Below are 21,635 nucleotides of genomic sequence, written 5' to 3' on the forward strand. Positions count from 1 at the left end.
CCATTAGTTAAGATATACAATCAACCTATATCATAATGGCTAAAAGTTATTTATTTATTTAAAAACTTTATTCATGTGAATGGTATTTCTGTCATATTTTTTCCTAGGCTACATAGGACACAAATGTAGCTTCTGACAAATGAAATTTGTAAACTTAAAAGAAGGCAAAGAGAAATAGGATGACATTTTTTACCTAATTTCTGAAGAGGATACTCAGATTGAAAATATTGCTGATAAAATTCAAGAAGTTTCACTGTTATATCAAGAGCAGGTTTGACTTGGTCAATCTTCTCTGGCACTGTGTAAATGGAAACCTAAAATTAAATAAAAGGAAATGCCATTTATAATAAAATTCAAACATAATTAGAGTAGAAAGGAACTGAGATTTCTTGGTCAAGTCTACAGATTGAACAGAAAACTGTCCATAGTAACCCTGTATTGGACAAAGGACTGTCTTCAAGATGAGACCTGGATTCTAGTTCCAAATTCTAGTCCTACCTCTCCTCCTGGGATCCTGACCATAGATTCTTTTTATTTTTTTAAGGTTTTTGCAAGGCAAATAGGGGTTAAGTGGCTTGCCCAAGGCCACACAGCTGGGTAATTATTAAGTGTCTGAGGCCGAATTCGAACTCAGGTACTCCTGACTCCAGGGCTGGTGCTCTATCCACTGCGCCACCTAGCTGCCCCCTAGAGGAATCTGACCATAGATTCTTCATCTAGAAAAACCATCAGGTTTGTACCATCAATCAAAGTGAAGTGAGGAAGGTATTATACACAGACACATGTGTGTGTGCGCGCACACACACACACGCTTCATATCAGTCTCAATTAACAGTGTCCTTTACATTTTGTAGAAAAAAGATCAGATTAAAGCTGTGCAGTGATTTAGTCATTCTTTTTTTGTTCTTAATAAGAAACCAAAATCTAGCTGTATGTGTCGGAAGGGTGACTTGTATTTACATCTGAGAGTAAATTAATGATTGACTGAATGAATGGTTTGAAAACTTTATAGTAAAGGACAGTCAATTGATTAACCTATTGAAAAACTCTACATCTTCTCTACAGCATCAATCTGTCAAAGGATTGATGGCCTTTTTAGAAGAAATTCAAATAAACTATCACTATAAAACTGGCACTAATGATGAATATAAGTAGATATTAATTAAAATAAATGATCAGTCATTATTAAAAAGCATAAATATAATCATAATTAATATATCCTTCCTGTTTTTCTCTAATGTGGAGAAAAGAGACTGATTCACTGTGAGTTTTCTATGAAATTTTATCTCAATTCACTAAGTTTCTCTTGGTGCAGTGATAGAGCATACGCCCTGGAATCAGGGGGACCTGAGTTCAAATCTGACCTTGGACACTTAATGATTACCTAGCTGTGTGCCCTTGGGGCAAATCATTTAAGTTATCATTGTCTTGCAAAAACCAAAAAAAAAAAATCAATTCCCTATATCAGATGACTTTAAATTGTTTATTTTCAGTTTCTACATCAGGTCTATTACAGTCTGTTGAGACAAAGTAGAATATTTGGGACACAAGAAATAATTAGAATTCTAAACAATTCATTCATCTTCAATCAAGTAAAACATGTTTAATGGCATAAATGAAATAACATACCAGCGTTCCATTGGTCTCCTGGGTCATATTCTTCAATTCTCCTACAATGAAGGCAACTAGATAGGTACTCATTTTCACACTCTCAAAAAATTCATCCTTAATAAGCCTATCTTCCATTTGAACAGAAGACTTCTACAAAAAAAGGGGGGTATGGGAGAAAAAGCATTAAAACTATTAGAAAATATGATTGTCGAGGCAACTAGGTTGTGCGTGGCCCTACAATAAAGAGAACCTGAGTTCAAATCCAGCACTTACTAGCTATATGACTCTAGACAAGTCATTTAATCTCAATTTACTAAAAAAAAATAATTGTGGCAAGTTAAAAGGGACAGAAAATGCATTAACACCATGTGCCAATCTCATAAGAAATAATAATGAAAATTAAAAATAGAAGTGTGGGTTAGTTTACTTTTATCTTTCACTATACTTAAGTGTTTTTCTCTTGGTGTTATAAGTATTATACTCATTTTATAGATAAGGAAACCTAGTTTTAAAGAGTTTGTGATATATATGCATAGTTATTCAGATTAAATTAAAAGGTTGGGACTTGAACCCAGACTACAGGTGCCTTATCTCCCCCCTTTCCATCCTACCATGCCACTTCCCCATATCAAGAGTTGAGCTGTTTATAAGCTAGTAAAACTTAACCTTACTGGCAAAGGTACTGTAACTTCAATTTGAGGGTTGAATAAAAGATCAATTACACTGTTGGATGCAGTGAGCTAAGAATTACATTTTCCTCCAACCTATAGGGATAAACAAAATTGCTTTCTAAAGTCACAAAGGAATTCTCTTGAATTTTGAATTATAAATTAAGCAAAAGGTGACACGTGGCAAACAAAGCGCAGTTTAAACTCCTAGTCTGTTTTATAACCTTGTTCATCATTTTCAGAATGTGAGAATGAATTCCAAGAAATGCAAGAAGTGTTCTCTAAAGCCCCCCTATATATGTATACACACACACATTTATGTATGCATTATGCATAAAGTGTTTCTATGGGATAAATCTGAGGTCCTTGGGGAGCTGGACTATCCTGCTTTATGCACTGTCTAGCCTCACAGTAAACTTCCTAAAAGTTCCAGAATAGAACCCAATCCTCCAAATATGATCTGATCTTGGCAGAATATAGAAGAATTAGGACTCCCTGGATGTTCTGTGTCTCCTAAAACTAGTTAAGATTATATTAGCTTTCTTGGTTGTCATTTAATACTGATGAATTATAACAAACCTATAGTCCATTAAAATCATTCATTTTTAAACAATTATCTAAACCATTCCTTCCTTCCATTTAGTATTTGAAGTTAGTTTATTGAATCCAAGAGTGCAAGATGATACTTATCCCAATTAAATATCATCTGATTTCAGTCTGATGTTCTAGCACATCAAAATCTTTTTGCACCCTTTTATTCAATGTGTTATCTAGCCTCAGCTCTGTAATTTATCAATCTGACATTCAAGTCACTAGGGAAAAATACTTAATAGCACAGGACAAAGCAAATAGGTTCCACTAGGAGCTTCCTTCTTCAATGACTTCAAAATATTAATGATTTTTTGACTCTTGCCATTCAACCAGATGGAATAACCATATGCCAGAGTGTAACCCAAGTATTTCCATCTTTTACATATGAACAAGAGACTCAAATCTAGTAACGCTTTTCCCTTCATACACACCCCCACATCCTCAACACTCAAAGGAAATCATATTAGTTTGGAATAGCCTCTTCTTGTTAAAGTCATACTGATACATTATAATCCAAACTTTATTATTCTAAATGCTTCCTTTTTCTAAACATTTCTAAACATTCCAGAATTTTGCCAGGAATCAATATCAATCTCATTAACCAAACAGAAGCAATATTTGTCCAACCCTAATTCTGTGCTCCACCTCCATGATTAATCCAAGACTGCCAACAATGATCCAGCAATCACATCTGCCACTTTAGTCAAGATCCCAGGATATAGTTCACCTGGATGATGCAACTTGAAGTTATCAGTGGTAGCTGGAGAAACTAGAAAATAGTCTGGTAGAAACTAGACATAGATCAATGTCTCATACTGTATACAAAAATAAGGTCAAAATGGGTACATGATTTAGACCTAAAGGGTGACACTTTGAGCAAATTAGGGGAACATGAAAAAAAATTATCAGATCTATGGATAGAAAGAGTTCATGACCAAACAAGATATAGAAAGATTCATAGGAGGTTAAATGAATAACATAAAAAATTTTTAATTTTTTTTATTATCAAAGTAAACCAATGCAGCCAAAATTAGAAGTAAAACTGGAAATTTAGGGTTATTTTTTTTAAAATAGCAAATCTCTCTATTGCAGGTTTCATTTCTCAAATATATAGGGAAAGGAGTCAAACCTATAACATTAAGAGTCATTTCCTAATCGACAAATAAGTAAATAATATGAAAAAGCATATTTCAGAGGAATAAAACATAGGAACTTAATGTTTAACAAATTTAAAGATATCAGCTATTAGAACAAAAACTTATTTAATGAAAACTGCTAAGTTTTGTTTCATTATCTATGCTTATTCCTTCAGCTTCTTTTTCTTACCATTTCTAGAGCTAGTGATAATAGATAATCTTGCTTTCATTTCTGTTCTTTTTAGGAAGGTTTCTAGTTTATACTCACTTTAGATAATGCTTGTTCTTGGTTTTAGAGTACCTTTTATTTTAAGCAAAGCAACCAACTTAAGATTTTTGAAAAGATCTGGACAGAAGATAACAAGAATACAAAACTATGTCACATTCTTTTAAAATAGAATCAGGAACATATAAGCATAGAATGAGTTGAAGTTGGTGAAGAAATAAAAGGAGGGGAATGACAAAATGGAGATGTTTTTATTTTAGTTGTATGGGAAAAAAGAAGATAATCAAAGAAAGGATTGCATAGAATTATGGCAACTAGAAAGAAAGGGAAAATGCACAATTTTTCTTTTATATATTTTCACTGCCAAAGAAAATAATCATTTATATCCGAGATAAGAGGAGATTAGAGTTAGGATTATTGTTTTGCATGACTTCATAATATAATATCATATTTCTTTTCTTATCATTGAATAGAAGAGAGGGGAGGAGGGAAAAGAGAATTTGGAAGTGAAAATAAAAATTTATTTTTTTAAATGTCACCTGATCATGCACATTACCTGCATGTATATTTCTCCAAATTTTGGGTATTTTTTACCCTTACCTACTTATATCCTCACCATACATATAAGGTACAAGTATGTTCCTCCACATTTCTGACTCATTGTCACATGCATTGCCTATTAACCCTTAAGTGTGATCGATATGAATGTCCAAATTCCTTATTGATGGTATATTTAAGGCAAAATTTCCCAGGCTATGACAGAAATACACCTGACTAGTCTTCTTACTTGGCTAGTTCATCATGCTTTAAACTACAAATCTAAGTCAGTTGATGAGTTCCCTGTCCATTCAAAATGGGATTTTTAGATAACTCCTGCCTATTTCTCTTAAATGGAACTGTTTCTTTTTGTGTCTTCACAACTTCATTCTCAGGAGCTTCCATCCTGAGATGACTTTTCTTGTCATAGACCACGGGATTCTAATCCTTTCCCAAACCAAGCAGTTTTAGAAAAAAAAACATATATAAGACAATGTTAAATTTAATATAAAATTTTTAAAGTCCCAAAATATAAAAAACTAATACTATTTTTCATTCTATGTATATGAAAATATTCACTTGTTTTGTCAAATTCATAAATTTTTTTTCCAAAATCTGCCTTCCTAAAATGTTAAACTGGCAGGTCAGTATCAGATCTAGAACAGAATTTCCTCTTATTGGTTCCTCTACCTTTTGAAAGATGAAATTACAATTAAGGCAAGTCAAAAAATTATTAGTTGTTCTCTGTGACAGAGACAGAGATAAAGACAGAGACAGAGAAATGGAGGGATAAATAGTTAAGTATGATGTAGTAGAGAGAGCACTAGACTTGAAATCAGGAAAACCTAGGTTCAAATACCACTTCAGATATTTACTGTGACTTTGAGCAAGTCACCTAACCTTTCTGTTCCTCAGTCTGCTCTTTTGTAAAATGTTGGTCTTGATGGCTTCTAGTTCTAACTATATCATTCCATGATTAGGTTTCCTGAATTTTCTCAAGAGGGTATTTTCTTAGTAGACAAATTTCTCGTTTGGGATTATTTAGGTTGTTGGTTTGTTTGTTTTTTTTAACTGTCCTCTAAGAAAAGGAAAGGCACTTAAAGATTTGGACAACCAAATTACTTTTAAATCAATAGATAGATTGAAAAGTTTATACTCTGGTTTCCACCACACAGTAGAAAGCAGTCCCCCCACCCCAAGATGTATGATACGGATGACCCAGAACAATATCAGGAGTCCATGGGTGTAGGGAGCTAGATCCAAGCAGACAGACCTAGTACCAATAGACAGTGATGATTAGGGGCTAGACACCATCTTTTCCAGGCTCTCATGAAACTACAACTGGTCCTTCCCAGGCTTCACTAAGCTAAATGTACATGATGTAGTCTTTTTTTTTTTTTTTCTAATTTCAAGTTATTAACAACTTCATGGTTCCTGTTTCTCCTTTGCTCAGACTTGGACACCAATGTAGCACTGAGCTACTATTCTATTATGATCCAGTGGCAAGTTGTGTTCAATGTGCTCTGTTGTTTAAGAGAAACTCAACCAATTCAGCTTATAGCTGATGCAGAGGCAGAGATTATTGTGCCAATATACAAATAAAAACATCTGTACTTCTAGATGATAGGTGAATTATTAGTACAGTATTTATGATAAATCTGAGAGATTTGCAGAGATAGATCTGGTCACCCTGACAAGTATAAATAGCATCTGGTCAAAGTGGACAAACATGTGCATAACAAAAACCTAGTTATTAGATCTACATAATCACATAGTTTACATTCCTATGGGTTTACAAGTGCTCATTCTGAATTCAAGATTGAGTCCCTCATGACAAGAGGGTGCCTATGGAAAAAAAAATTACTACAATCACACAAAAAGACATATGTCTGTGACATATTTTCTTTTAAATAAAGCATAATCAATCACAGCTACATGATTTCATGGATCTCATTCCACCAAGCCTGTGTGTTATCTATGAAATTATCTCATTGCATATCTATTTAATCTTTATTAGTCAAACTTTCATCTTAGACATCTGAAACTTTTTTTATTATCAGTAGTTCCTTTCTTAGGTTTCGTCTCTTGTAAATTTCTGGAATCATCTATCAACTAATATTCATTTTCCTTCATTTTAGCTGTTCTTTATAGTATCTTAGTATAAATATATATATATATATATATATACAATATATTATACATATATTTCTCTCTCTATTCTTTCCAATTTAAAGTTCTTCTGATTAATTTTACAAAACTCTTAGCAGATATACTCCATCATTATCTAGGAGGGACTATTCCTGCAGCTTAAGTCATTTTCCAGGCATCCAAATTGTTCTCAACAATCATCTTCTTAACAATTTGTCAACTTCCTAAACCTGTCTTTCTCTTCTAAGTCCCTTCATGCTTGCCAGGCAGCAAAAATGAAACCACACCTGCATTCCCAAGAGGAATTTCTTGTCCAAGATTTTGTAATCTTCAGCAATCCTTTCTAGGTTCCTTTGGGCAGTATCATTTGAATGGGTAGCAATCATCCAAGTTGACAAGTCTTTTACAGATTCTCTGTTAGGTCTTGGACATATGCTTTGGGAAGGCAATAAGCTTGTATGCTATTATTAGTTGAAAAATAACTGCTTCAGTACTCTTCAAAAAGGAGTCCCTAGCTAATATTTTTTCCTCTTCTTCCTTTGATTGTTATTAGATGATTTCTTACCTGACACATCAATGGATCTAGATCATTTTCGTTGGAGTTCAAAAAACTGATTCCTTTTCAGATTGTCTAGATCCCTTATTTCTTGTTTACAAATCAACTCATTAAATCTTTGATCTTTCTTCATCCTACATCCTTCTCACAGTATTTCAATTGGGTAATAAACTTTTTTTTGATGGGTTGATAAAATAAATTCAGAGATCTATTCAGAAAGATTGGTCTTATAATCTGTACAAGAACAAATACTTTAAAAAATACCTACTGTCCAAACCATGCCGTGAAACTGAATGGCCAATCTATTGGGTTAGAATACCAGCTCATATTTTTAGGTCAGAAACTATGAAAGGAAAGTAAGTTGGACTGCAAATTTAATGGGAAGATGAGAGGAATCTGGATTCCATGTGGAAGATGATCAGTGCTTTTAACAATCCCAATCTTTTCCTAGTCTTTTCAACACTGAGAATAATATACTGTTGCACATTAAGGAAACACCAAAATCTCTGAGGAATTAAAATTGGAGATGACTCAAGGACAGTAGATATATGCATGATGTATGCAAATAGACCACAATATATCTCTAATGATGAAGTCCTTTTGTGAAGTGGCATAAGGCATATCACTGAGGAAGTATACAAATGGAAAAAGCATGGGTTGGTTTATGCGGTGAAAATGAGATCAATGTGAGCACTGGCATACTAGAACTGTAAGGAGGCCTACAAGAGGTCTCCAGTTTGTTAGAGGAATACTCTTTGAAGGAACTATGGAACACCATAGATAGTCATCATGTTAGTCAAGAAGGATTGATCTATTTTTATCACAGATCCACTGAAGAGTTTTAGGAGCACTTCTTTTGATCTCCCCCCCCAAAAAAATTAATTTCTCACTATATTTGCCTTCTCTCATTTCAACTTTATGAGAAATAATTATCTCTCTTATATTAATAACCAATATTGAATAAGCACCAAGGTTTTTCCCTTCCTATTTCCTCACTCAGAAATTGACCCTTAGAGGCTATCTAGGCAGCCTTTCAAGGACAGGATTGATAAAGAGATGAAAACTGGGTGAAATGCATCAACTGGGAAAATTAAAATCCAATCAGACGATAAATAAATTCTAGTTCAGGTAAAGCTAGTGAATTCTTGCCCACTGTGCTTTAGTCAGACAGGTCTGGATGGAAGTGGATTTCTCCCCTTTTGTCTAGATTGCCCCACAGAGAGGATAATCTGATATAGATAATTCTTGTAAAAGACTGAGTGATCCGAGTCTCATTCCTCAGACCTTCATTAGAATCAGCCCATCTCTCATTATAATATTCATTATGTTATTACTCATTAACCAATCAGAGTTGATTTCCACTCTCAGGATCACCCATTCTTCCAAGAATATGAGATTATTGTTCAGAGGTTCACAAGAGGCAGCCAAGTGACCAATTCTTTTATTAATTATTCACTAGCAATAATTGATAAAAATGATTACTTATCCAGAAATTATGTCTCTCAAACTTTTTATATCACACATTTCTTTCCCCAAAGAAGCTGGTATGACAAATTCTATATTATTCTACACTAGTCTGATCACCCACTCATTCAGTATTTAGACAATTCTCTTGGCAGAGATTCATTGACTCTGGCTGGTCTCCCTCAGTTAATCCCCAAATTATTTAATTTTTTCAAGGATTAGTTACAGACAATATTAAACACTAATAAGATAAATTAAATTTGCTTTGAAACTATTTACATTAGAATTAATTTCAACTCAAAACGCCATAAATTTTTTGGTACTCCTTCCTAAGTCTACATCAGAATTCTTTGTTCAGTCATTTTTATTCGATGGCAATCATTAAGGATATATTTTTGTCCTGGATCTGTTTTATTTTACAACTTGTATTATTCTGAAAAAAATTATTTCAATTTTTTTAATTACAGGTTCCCCTCTGTCTTACAAATAATGCCGTTACCAAAAAACTTCGTACAAATTTCTTTTTTTGGTAATGCATTTAGGTTTTATTCCCAATAACTGAATAGCTCAAAAGGCATGAATTTCTTATAACTTTTACTATATGCTGCCAGACTACTTTTCAAAAGTTCTTTACAAGTTTGAGAATGAATGAGTGCTTCTGTGCCTACACATTCTAACCAGCACTGTATAATAGCATTTCTTTTAATTATTTTTTTTGCCAATTTGATAGAAATGACATGGTTCTTCAGGTTTTTTTTTCATTTACATCTCTGATTGAAAGTGAGATTAAGTATTTTTCAAATGATTATTAAAGATCTGTTTTTATTCTTTTGAAAAATATATTAGTATTTATTTTGAATTGGGATTTTTAATAGTTCTTTGCATTATTTTCAATGTTTTATCATTTGATGAATGATTTTTATTTGTTTTTTAATAGTTTTTATCATTCAAATGTTCTTGTCTCTAATAATTCCTTCTATATGTTAAAAAAGCAAAAAGCAAATACTTCCTTTATTACAGGAGAAGTACATTATCCCAAGGCAAATCTCCACCTTTTAAAATAACTTTTAAAAAAATAGTTTGTCAGGGTGGCTAGATGGCACAGTGGATAGAGCACCGACCCTGGAGTCAGGAGGATCTGAGTTCAAATGCAGCCTCAGACACTTAATAATTACCTAGCTGTGTGGCCTTGGGCAAGCCAATTAACCCCATTGCCATGCAAAAAAAAAAAACACCTTAAAAAATAGTTTGTCTTTTTTCCAATCAAAATTCACTACAGCATGTGGTATAGTGTTAAATTACCAGTTTAAATCAATTTCTTGTCAAATTGCTAACCAAATGAACTAAATATATCCCCTGGGTTTGGTTTTCTAGTAGTTTATCAACCACTAATCTTCTTACAAATATTTGAAATTTCCTAATACGTTTTCTAAGCTAGAATACAAACAAATACTAAGACACATTAAATCATTCTATCTCATATAGTAGAAAATGTACAACTATTTCTTCCACATCACAGGTGTTAGAGGTGCAGAGCCCTGGTGATCTGAAAAATTCACGTAAAACTCCTTGGTCCACTTATTATGGAATGTTTACAGCAACTTAATGTAAAATTTGGGTTAAGTATTTGGTCACAGATTCTGTGTGCTAGTCTTTGCTGCTTATCTATGGCTTCAGCAAAACTCCCCAAAAATTCTCATTTAATTTTTTATGTCAACCTGCAACATACTGAAACTGCCATGGGAATAGTTATGATGTAGAAGGAATAATTATTCTATATTCTTTGCCATAGCTGAGATGAAACAAACCACTGAGACTCACCAAAAAAGTGTTTACATGCAAGGAACAAAATTTTACCTTGGGCATATTTGACAAAGCTGTATATTGCTCTTCCCTCAAAATCTTGATGATAAATGTTGCTTTAAATGCTGGTTCATCAAAACAAGGAAAAACATACCTTGCTCCAAGAGGTTCAAATTGAGTTGCTGCAAAGTACCTAAAAAAATACAAAAAAATGAATAAAAAAATTGCAAGCAACATACTAGTAAGGTGCCACTAACCAGTCTGTGCCCATTCTGACTTTGCATTATCAATAATCTCTCTCTCTCTCTCTCTCTCTCTCTCTCTCTCTCTCTCTCTCCCTCCCTCCCTCCCTCCCTCCCTCCCTCCTTCCCATTCCCTTAACTGAGGAGAAAAATGAGAATTTATCTAAGACTCAAGGTCTCATTTATTACTTTTAAAAATTACTTTATTGTAAAGGAAGGGAAAAAAGAAGGCTGATTATGTAAAGGACACCTAAACAAAGGAAGAAAATAGGGACCTAGAGTTCAAAATTCTCTTAGAAAAACTGGGTCATTGTCACACATTTTAAATGTTGCCAAATGGACGATTCTCTACACACTACCACTTAAGTGACAGAAACAAACATATTTTATATCCATCCTTGGCCATTGAAGGAAATCCTACTAGTTCAGTATATTTTATTTCAATGGATTCCCCAAGTGGACCCCTGGTGTCTGGTTTCTGTGCTGCTTCCCAGGTGATGTCCCCCCCAAGCCTAGAAGGCACTCCTTCATCCTAGGCCTGGCCCACATCCTAGGGAAACACCTCTTGGTGCCCTTAGTTAATAGAATTCTCTCTCTCTGTCATCAAATAATACTACACTTATTTATCTATTTACATGTTATATCCTCCTCTCCAGAGAAAGTATGCTTCTTGAAGGACTTTTTTAAAATCTTTGTTTTCCCAGTCATTAAAATAGTGTCTTGAACATAGCACTCAAAAAATTTTGCTAGCTTATATTGATTGGACTGTCCTGTTGGTATCTGACACTGCATCTGTAGAGTAATTCCAAAACAGAATGATATTTTGGGTCCAAACTATTAGGATATAGAGATCTCCCTATAAGGAAATTCCTTTCATCAATGAAGATCTCTGCTCTTTTGCAGTTGAGGGACTTAGAGAATTGTCTTTCTGACATGTCCAGGACTGTCGATTTGTCAAATGATTATTTCGAGTAAAGATGAGATGGATAAAAATAAAGTGGGATTAAAACTTTTAATAATAACTGACACATGGTACTCTGCTTAAGAAAAAATTAGAAAGATGTGAATGAATAAGAAAATTGGTTAAGACACTGCAGAAGAAAGCATATGCTAGACTATAAGACGAGGAATCTATCTTTCACTTTTCTAGCATTTTTTTTTCTGGCATAACCTAAATTGAGGCTCATCTGATTGCCTTTTTTTCACTTCAATCACAAATCCAAAATAAGCAATTGTACTTTTTCAAATAACCCACTAATACTAATTATATAAGAAAATGCATATGGAAAACTAAAGCCCTGTCTTCCACTACTTCCTGTGACCCAATTTCTTTTCCTTTAAATTAGAAGGGGAAAAAAAGAAGACCCAAGAAAGAAAAGAGTTGCAAGGTCTCAATCTCTCTCTCCAAAAGGAATCAGAAATCAAGTACATTAGACTTATCTCATAGGGTAATGAAAATTTTGGGACAGCTAAAAATTAAACAATGGAATTGATCTAAATGTCAGAGAAAAGTATGCTCTGTTTGATATTACAGCTCTACCCATTTTCAAACAGATGTTCAAAGCTTTGATACCAAATGAGGGAGAAAGAATGTTTTCCATGCACTATTCTTCCATGCAACTGCCAGAGCAAACAGCTGTAGTTAGTATCTTTGATCTAAGCAAATCTCAGAAATAACAACAGATCACTGAACAAAAGATTTAAGAGAGCTTCATACTTTTTCTCCCTGTTTTCATCTTCATATGTGACTCCATAAAATCCATAGTAATTGTTGGATATATTTGCTGAGTAGTCAATCTTCAGGGTGTAGTTGTGTCCTTCAAAAAGTGCTTCAGGTGCCACAATTGCAATTTGGTCATGAAATTTATATTCCAAGAATTCAGCTTGTTTCTCCTGCTTTGAAACTACTGAAGCAAATAATACTTTGGAGATATTATGCTCAGAGCTGTGAAGAATAATATTCCGAGTAGCTTTAAGGACCTGAATCTTTATCTCCACAGAGCCCTTGAATTTCATTGTGGTGAGATTTGGGTATATGGTGAGTTCATATTGTAATGGCATTATGTTCTGGGGAAGTCTAATCTGTGCCCAGGGAAACAACTTCCCATTAGTTGCAATAGGTTGTATGAATTCCAAGGACTGATTTTTTTTATGACAGCCTTCTTTGGTAAAGGTACACCGAGGAAGAAGGTAAATCACCATGATTACAGAAATAGTAACCACAAGGACAAAAGTACAAACTAGCATGGTCCTTGCAGAAGGCAGTGAACAAGCCCCATCAGGACCCTGTCTGTAGCCAGCTATGTTATTCCGAAGACCCGAGCTCCTATTCATGAAAGACATTCCCAGCAGTTTTGCAGATGACTCATAATCCTCTTCATCGTCATCCATCTCGTGTTCTCCAAGACCACGAACGAGTAATCTTGAACCTCGAGGTTCATATTCCACCTCATCAGGTTCCAGGGGATGTAAACAAGGTTCTTTGGCTAAATCCACCACATCCGGCTCCTCCTCAAACATGCTGTTTTCAATCATGTTCCTGGGAAGCTGAAGTCGATCTAAAAACACCACAAAAAAGATATGTTTTAAAAGTGTACTATGCCTTTAATAAGCATTCATTTAACAAACAGAATTGGAAAGCAGTAAGAAATAAAATTGTACTTGTGTTAAAAACACTCATTCTAGAATCTTTAATTACTTAAATTTTTTGCCATTGCATTAGACCCACTTTTAACAAATTCTTACTCCCCAAAACAAAGAGATCAAATTTTAAAAAATGTCATATCATCTAATTTGTTTTTGTTTTTGCTATTTTTGTAAGGCAATTGGGTTAAATGACTTGTCCAAGGTCACAAAGCTAGGTTGGATTTGAACTCAGGTCCTCCTGATTCCAGGGTCAGTGCTCCATCCATTGCACCACCTAGCTGCCTCAAGTCATCCCTACTTTTAACACACATAAACCTCCAGTAACAGTAAAGACAGAAGATTTGACAAAATTGAAGATTCACTTTCTTAAATAAGAAAAAAACATTGTAATTAAGTTGTATTTGATTTTTTGTGACCCTATTTGGGGTTTTCTTGGAAAAGATATTAGAGTGATTTGCATTTGTTTTTCTTCAATAGACTAAGGTGAACAGAGGTTAAGCAACTTGCCCAGTGTCACTCAGCTAATGCGGTCTAAGGGTGGACTCAACTCAGGTCTTCACAATTTCAGAACCAGTGTTTCACCCAATTGAATCACCAAAGTATTTGTGATTAAATTATAAGCTGAAATAAAGTTCCTTTCTTTAATATCTATTATATATATATATATATGTATATATATATATATATATATATATATATATATTGATGGAGCAATATAATCTTTAAGGAAGGAAATAACCTCTTTCACATAAAATGCTACAAAACTTAGCTGTTTTGTTTTCTAGATCCTAAAGGACTGGGAGGGTAGGAATAAAAAAGTGACAAAGGGGAGATAGACACAGGAACTAAAATTTGAAAAAAAATAATTGTTGTGAAACATTTAGAATTAAATAGCCCTAAAGGCATCACTATCACACACCTAAGAGTCATTATGTGAAGGTTAAGTTATGTGCACTATACTCTTTAAGGTATGAAAGTTATCAGATACATTTAGAAGGAGTAAAGGCTATATTTTTAAAAGGGTAATTCAACAAATTTTTCCGTTATGTGGAAAATGCACTTATGTGAAAGACCTTATTTTCTTCAGAGAAGATAAATACAATTTCTATAATAAATTTTCCTATTAAAAACATAACTTATACTAAAAGTTTAAAATCTATAAATTAACCAAATTTACCTAAATGTAACTATGCTCCAATTCATTTTTAGTTGTCTTGCCATTATTATGTATAAAGAGCACTGTTTGTCAGCCCTCAACAGCTATTTCAACTCTTAAAACTATTATATAGGTCTAGTTCTATTTTTTTAAACTGCTAGTACTTAAACTTCCCTTAGATTTAGCCCTCTTCTTTAGTCTAAATAGAGAAGCTTTTTCTTTGGCTCCTTTCTCCCCTACTCATTCCACCTTGTGTTATTTTTTTCTCTTCCATGTAAAACATCTTTTTAATCAAGAAATAATTGTGTTCAAGATCTTCTACCTTCTATAACACTAAAATCCAAAACTATAATCTTGTTATTTCTATTACAGTTAGAAAATATTAGATTTTATTATTACATCTGTATTTATGTTAGAGTGTAACTAAAGATAATAACGGGGCGGCTAGGTGGCGTAGTGGATAAAGCACCGGCCCTGGAGTCAGGAGTAACCTGGGTTCAAATGCGGTCTCAGACACTTAATAATTACCTAGCTGTGTGGCCTTGGGCAAGCCACTTAACCCCACTGCCTTGCAAAAACCTTAAAAAAATAAAATAAAGATAATAACAGGCCTAATGTACATAATGACTTTTTAAACTGACTTTGATCAATTTCTATTTCCTCTTCTCTTGCTTGGGTAGTCTTAAGGAATGGACCTGTGATATGAAGGATAAAGTAACTGCAAGCTCCCTCTACCAGTGCAGGCTGGCATCTTAGTTACAACTTACTGTCCTGTCACCTGGAGCACAGAGAGGCCTGGAGACTAGCCTAGGTTAACAACAACTATATGTTAGAGGTAGGACCTAAGCCAGGTCTTCCTGGCTTGGAGGCCAGTTCTCTAACAACTGGGCCATGTTTTCTCTCTTAGTTATAGACTTTGGTTGACAAATTCTTTCAGACTATGGTTATTTTGCAAATGAGCTCTTCTGTTCTCAAAAAATAGTGTAAAGTTTTCAGTAGATATAATGAAAACTTTGGTATATTTTTCATTCAATATTGGCATTTTCCTTTTAAAAATTAATGTTCTGACTTTATAAAACTATTTTCTTTGTTTTCATAATTCTGTGATTTTGATTTATCTTGATGAAATTAAAACTGTAATTTACAGAGCTACTATGTTCTGTAAGCTACCTATAGAACACTGTTTGAGATCTAATCCACTAGAGAATATTTTCGCTAATCAAGACCTCAAAATGCAATGTTCAGTTTTTCCCTTCTTTTTTTCAGTTTCTTCTGGAATTCCAATTTATTCTACCATTTGTAATCTTTGCTTTTTCTTTCTGGGATTCAGTGATTTTCATCTACCTATTACTTGGTTTTCTCCTCTTTTTAATGTTCTCATGCTCCTTGGATTTATCCTTCAATTTTTGTCTTTTATTATCTATTGATCTTCACTTTGTTTCAGTGACTCCATACTTTTTGACTTTGATTGATGTCTTATGATTCTTTTTCCCATTTTTCAATTTTTTCCATTACTATTATTTCATGTCTTCCCATATAATTTTCAATTAATTCATTGGATATATTTTTATGTACTTTAATTTTTACACTAGTATTTCATCTTATCTACTGCTGTTTCAAAATAGGTTTCTGGAATGATTTTATCTCTTAGATCCTTTACATTGAATATTTTTTAAAAATTTGAATTATAGGTTTTATTCCCCCACCTGTACTGGCATGAGAGTGAAAGAAGTATTCTAGGAATGGGGTGCTTTTTGCTTCCTGGGGTTCAGTTGGGAGTGGGCAGAAAGAGAAGAAAGGAATGTTGAAGACAGGGAAGAGAGAGAAGGGGAGAAAGAAGAGACAGAGTGGGCCAAGAAAATCAGGATTTGGGGCAGAGTATGCTTTGGGAATAAAAGCTCTAAAAGGGCAGGAGTTTGTCCTAACATTCTTCTTGTATTGTTCTCTCTATATGTCCTAATTCAATAATATCCTCCTACTGCTCCTTGCCTACAACACAGGCTTCCCCAGTTTCCTTCAAAACTCAACTAAAATCACACGGACAGGGGATTCTCAGTCCTCTCCACTAGTACTGTCTTTTCCTTTGAGACTCTTGTATGTCCCTAATTATCTGCATATTGTCTTCCCAATTAGAAGGTGAGTTTGTTGAGGAAAAAGGAAATAACCCCCCCCCCACTTTTCCTTGCTCAATAATTGCTTACTAATTGAATGACCTAGTGACTCCATGGGACATCCTGGACATGCATAAGGTATGCAGAATGATGTTGATTGGGAAACCATACATTGCTTGTGGGTTGCCCAGCAAGTAGAGGTAGTGTTAAGTGGAGAGGTGTGGGTGTAGAAAGGCCCTTGGTACCCTAAATCTCCAGAATTCAATTAGGCATGGAAATGATAGATGGAGGTCCTGAAGTGGGGTGAGAAGAGGAAGAATGTATCCTATCTAGGTCAGCAGTGGCTCCACTCCCAGCATAAAATTAAGGTCAAACTGCTTTCCCATACATGCCACACTTATTTCCTCACCTCAAAATTTTTATTCTCTTCTATATGAGTGATTCAATCTTCAAATCCCAGATCATATTATATATCTCTTGTCATAAAAGAAAGGAGCAAAGAAACCTGTATTCTTGCCACAGCTCTTGTCACTGAGACTATGACCAATCACTTTCTTTCATTTTAATTTCCTTATCTGGAAAAGTAGGCTATACAATTTGTACACAGTTGGTCAACACTGAAAGATGTAGTAGCAGCAAAAGGAATGAAATGTCTTTATTCTAATATCATCAGAGTAGGAAAGTCATACAAAATAAAATGCCAAAGAGAAGGAAAAAATGCATTACTAATCATTTCATGTTCACTAGTTTTCTGGAACAACAGGACATTGTAATTTAGTTAAAACCTCAGGACCAAGTAGCTACTTAAAGTTTGTAATGTATAAATATTTGTTGAACTAATTCGGTGAATATTACGCCACATGTCTGAATGATGGCACTTCACCAGAGGCCCTGATGAGTCCATCTATCCCCAAGTTGAATCAACTGATAAAACTTGGGAGGGAGGCAGGAGAGAAGGAAATTAGACTTTGGGGTTTTAGCTACATTTCCTTTCATCTATAAGCAAAGACAGATGATTGAGGTTGAACAAGACTGGACAAATGACTGCCCTATCTCAAATTCTGTTCTTTATCCTTCTTTCTCATATTTCTCAAGACTCCTTCTTTGATAGTTGTTGGGGGCCTCATGCTGCCTCTGCTCTGCCATAGTAGTCTGCTTCTCCCTGCTCTTTACTCCCTCATCCCTATTAAAAATTAAACATCCTATGTCTATTCTATGAAGACTAGCTCTCAGAATGGTAAACCATTTACTGGAATGGAGGTTTGTCCCTATTACATATAATGCTAGTTCCTAGTACGAGAGAGCTCATTTCTTTTATGTCAGCCACAATCTCCTTAGTTCAAGTACAAATCACTGCTCATGCGAACCACTGCCATAGCCTAATAGTTCTCTTTGCATTGACTGCCTCTCCTTTCTAATGCACCCTCTACACCTACCAAACCAAAGTCTGATGTTATTCTACAAGGAGCCCCCATGGCAGGTTGTCTGTCCACCACACTTTTCCTTTTTTTGCCTTAGAACCTCTAGTTTCCTTCAAGACTCAGCTTGGTCCTTCTTCTTAAAGCGATCTTTCCTGAGTTTCCCCATCATAAAAATGTCATCTTCCCCAAATTCGTTATTGCTCTTCAGTCATTTCAGTGCCTGACTCTTTGTGACTCTATTTGGAGTTTTCCTGAGAAAGACACTGGGATGGTTTGTCATTTTCTTCCCCTTCTCATTTTGCAGATGAGGAAACTGAGGCTAATCCTGCCCACGATCCCACAGCTAATAAGTGTCTGAGGCCAGATTTGATGAGTCTTCCTGACTTCAGACCTAGTAACTCTGTATTTGTTTTGTAGGTATCTTCTATTTCTGAACATGTATTCTCCCAGGTGAATGGGAGGTCCTTGGAGGCCTGCAATTTTTGATTTTTGTCTTTGTCTTCCTATCACTTAGCACAGTCCATGGACCCTAGTAGACATGTTAATCTTTTCCCTCATTTTATTGATTTATTTTCCCAATTACATGCAAGAATAGTTTTCAACAATAATTTCTGGCAAGGTTTTGAGGTTCATATTTTTTTCTCTCTCTCTTCCCTGACAGAGAAATCTAATATAGGTGACACATGTATACTGTGTTAAACGTATTTCCACATTAATCATGTTGTAAAAGGAAAATGAGAAAAGAAAAAGAAAAAACCATGAGGGGGGAAAAAACCTATAAAACATAAAACAAGGGGCAGCTAGGTGGCAGTGGATGGGAGGACCTGAGTTCAAATCCAGCCTCAGACACTTAATACCTGCTTAGCTGAGTGAACTTGGGCAAGTCACTTAACACCATTGCCTTGCAAAAATCTACCCCACCAAATAAAATAAATTTTAAAAATTGAAAACAGTGGGCAGCTAGGTGGCAAAGTAGATAGTGCACCAGCCCTGGAGTCAGGAGGACCTGAATTCAAATCTGAATTCAAACACTTAATAATGAATTACCTAGCTGTGTGACCTTGGGCAAGTCACTTAACTCCCATTACTTTAAATAAATAAAATTTTTTAAAGAATTGAAAGCAATAAGCTTTGGTCTGCATAAAAAAAAACAAAAAAGGGATTTTTTATCACAAGTCCTTTAAAATTGTCTTTGATTATTGTACTGCTGAAATAAGCAAATCCATCATAATTGATCATCACACAATGTTCCTGTTAAGGTGTACAATGTTCTTCTGCTTCTGCTAATTTCACTCAGTATCAGTTCATTCAAGTCTTTCCAGACTTTTTCAAAGCCCTGCCACTCATGATTTCTTACAGAACAATTTTTAGCCCATCACATTTATATACCACAATTTGTGCAGTCATTCCCCGATTGATGGGCATCCCCTCAAATTGTTGATTGGTTTTGTTAAAAGCACTATACTTGAAATCAAAAGACCTGAACTCTAGCAATGGTTCTACTTAAAGCAACTCTGGGTTAAGTCTCTTCACGTTTCAGGATCACAGTGTACTTGTCAATAAAATGAGGGGGCTGGAACATCTCTTATCCTTACCATTGCCAACCCCAGGCAGATCCCTTGTAGTTCTAATACCCTATTATTCTAAAGTTTGTGACTGAATAAGGATACAGAGCAATTTGAATGATCACAGAATGACAAATTTAGAGCTGGAAGGAACCTCAGCTATCATCTAGTACAAACCCATCATCTGAATGATAAGGCACCTGAGGTCCAGAATGAGTGTTTTCCAAGATCTCCTATAAAGGGCAACAGAGCCAATAATCCCAATTCTGGCCCTCTCACACCAACTAGCTCTTTTTCCACAAGATATAGCCTAACACACACTGCTACACTATGTGCAAACACATACATGAACATTAAAAGGGAAAAAAACATGAAAATCAGTTTTAAGAAAATGATTTTTCAGTGAAACTTCAGGGAAGTTTTGTGGGGTTTTTTCTTAAGTTTTCTCAAATGTTTTCCTTAATAGTATTCATTTAATGAGGCTACTGAGTTAAGTTCTATGAGGGCTGTTCACTCTGAAAGGTATTTTTCCTTCCTTAAAGCTGGCATCATAGAAGTTTAAAGTATAGAATACTGATGTCTCCAGAATAAATTTATCATTTATTTGCTTATGAGCTTCAACCACAAAATGCAAAGATTGGCATAATAGAAGATTAACAAGTGATTCACTGAAAAATAAAGTCAAATACACAAAGATATCCTTTAAAAATATTTATGGGGGGGGTGTAGTGGAGAGAGCACTGGTCCTAGAGTCAGGAGGACCTGAGTTCAAATCTCATCTCAGAAGCTTAATAATTACCTAGTTTGTGTGACCTTTGGCAAGTCATTTAATCCCTTTCCTTTGCAAAAACAAAACAAAAAAAATTTACAGAGGGATTCTATAAATTTGAATGGGGAAAAATATAGCTTTGTTTCAATATAATAGCTTTCCCTTTGTAATCCTATGTATTTAACTTTATACTTAAAAAAATATTTGGAGGAGTCCATAGGCTTTACCAGTCTGCCAAAGGTGACTATGATATACACATACACACACAAAAAGCTTAAGAACCATAGAGCTAAAGGAAGATTAAATAATCAAAATCCCTTTCAATTCAAATACTTATTAAGTACCTAATATGTACTGAATATGGTACTGGTATTGAGAATACAAAAATGAAAAATGATATAGCCCTTGCCCTCATAAAGATCACAATCTAAAGTCTAATGTATAAGGAAGTTTTTTCAGTCACTTCAGAGTAATTCTCACATAGATATTGATCCCAGAGTAGAAAAAATTGAAGGTGACTTCATGATTTTTAGCGTGCTGTTTTGTTGGTCAGTCATTTTAGTCATGTCTGACTTTTCACAACCCCAGTTGTAATTTTCTTGGCAAAGATACTAGAGTGGTTTGCATTTCCTTCTTCAGTTCATTTTACAGAGAAGGAAACTGAAGTGAACAGGGTTAAGTGACTTGTCCAGGGTCACATAGATGGATTTGAGCTCAGGAAAGTAAGTCTTCCTGACTCCAGGTCGGGTACTCTATCCAATGTATCACCTAGTACCCACCCCCACCCCCAGATTGAAGATAATACTAAAAAAAAAGTGGCAACCACATTCCTTAAGTTCAGTAAAGGAATCAAAAAGTCACAAAACTTAGGAAGCCAAAAGAGTTTACAAATCATCTAAGACAACTCTCTCATTTTAGAGAGAAGGAAACTAGGCCCACAAATGGGAAGTGACTAGCCTAAGGACATACAGTTAAGTAAATTACA

General features: G+C 34.7%; 1 protein-coding gene across 1 annotated transcript in view; it reads right to left on the bottom strand.

Annotated features, from left to right (window-relative positions):
• Positions 1-21,635, bottom strand: part of LNPEP (leucyl and cystinyl aminopeptidase) — a 121,096-nt gene that overhangs the window by 51,080 nt on the left and 48,381 nt on the right. Inside the window, exons 2-5 of the mRNA XM_074205193.1 lie at positions 12,700-13,540; positions 10,795-10,933; positions 1,630-1,761; positions 194-314 (exon numbers count right to left, since the gene is read on the bottom strand). Coding sequence (XP_074061294.1) covers positions 194-314; positions 1,630-1,761; positions 10,795-10,933; positions 12,700-13,540 — 1,233 coding nt within the window. The remainder of the gene's footprint in view (positions 1-193; positions 315-1,629; positions 1,762-10,794; positions 10,934-12,699; positions 13,541-21,635) is intronic.

The sequence above is a fragment of the Macrotis lagotis genome, chromosome X (assembly GCF_037893015.1).
Source record: "Macrotis lagotis isolate mMagLag1 chromosome X, bilby.v1.9.chrom.fasta, whole genome shotgun sequence".
In the NCBI taxonomy this organism is placed as follows: domain Eukaryota; kingdom Metazoa; phylum Chordata; class Mammalia; order Peramelemorphia; family Peramelidae; genus Macrotis; species Macrotis lagotis.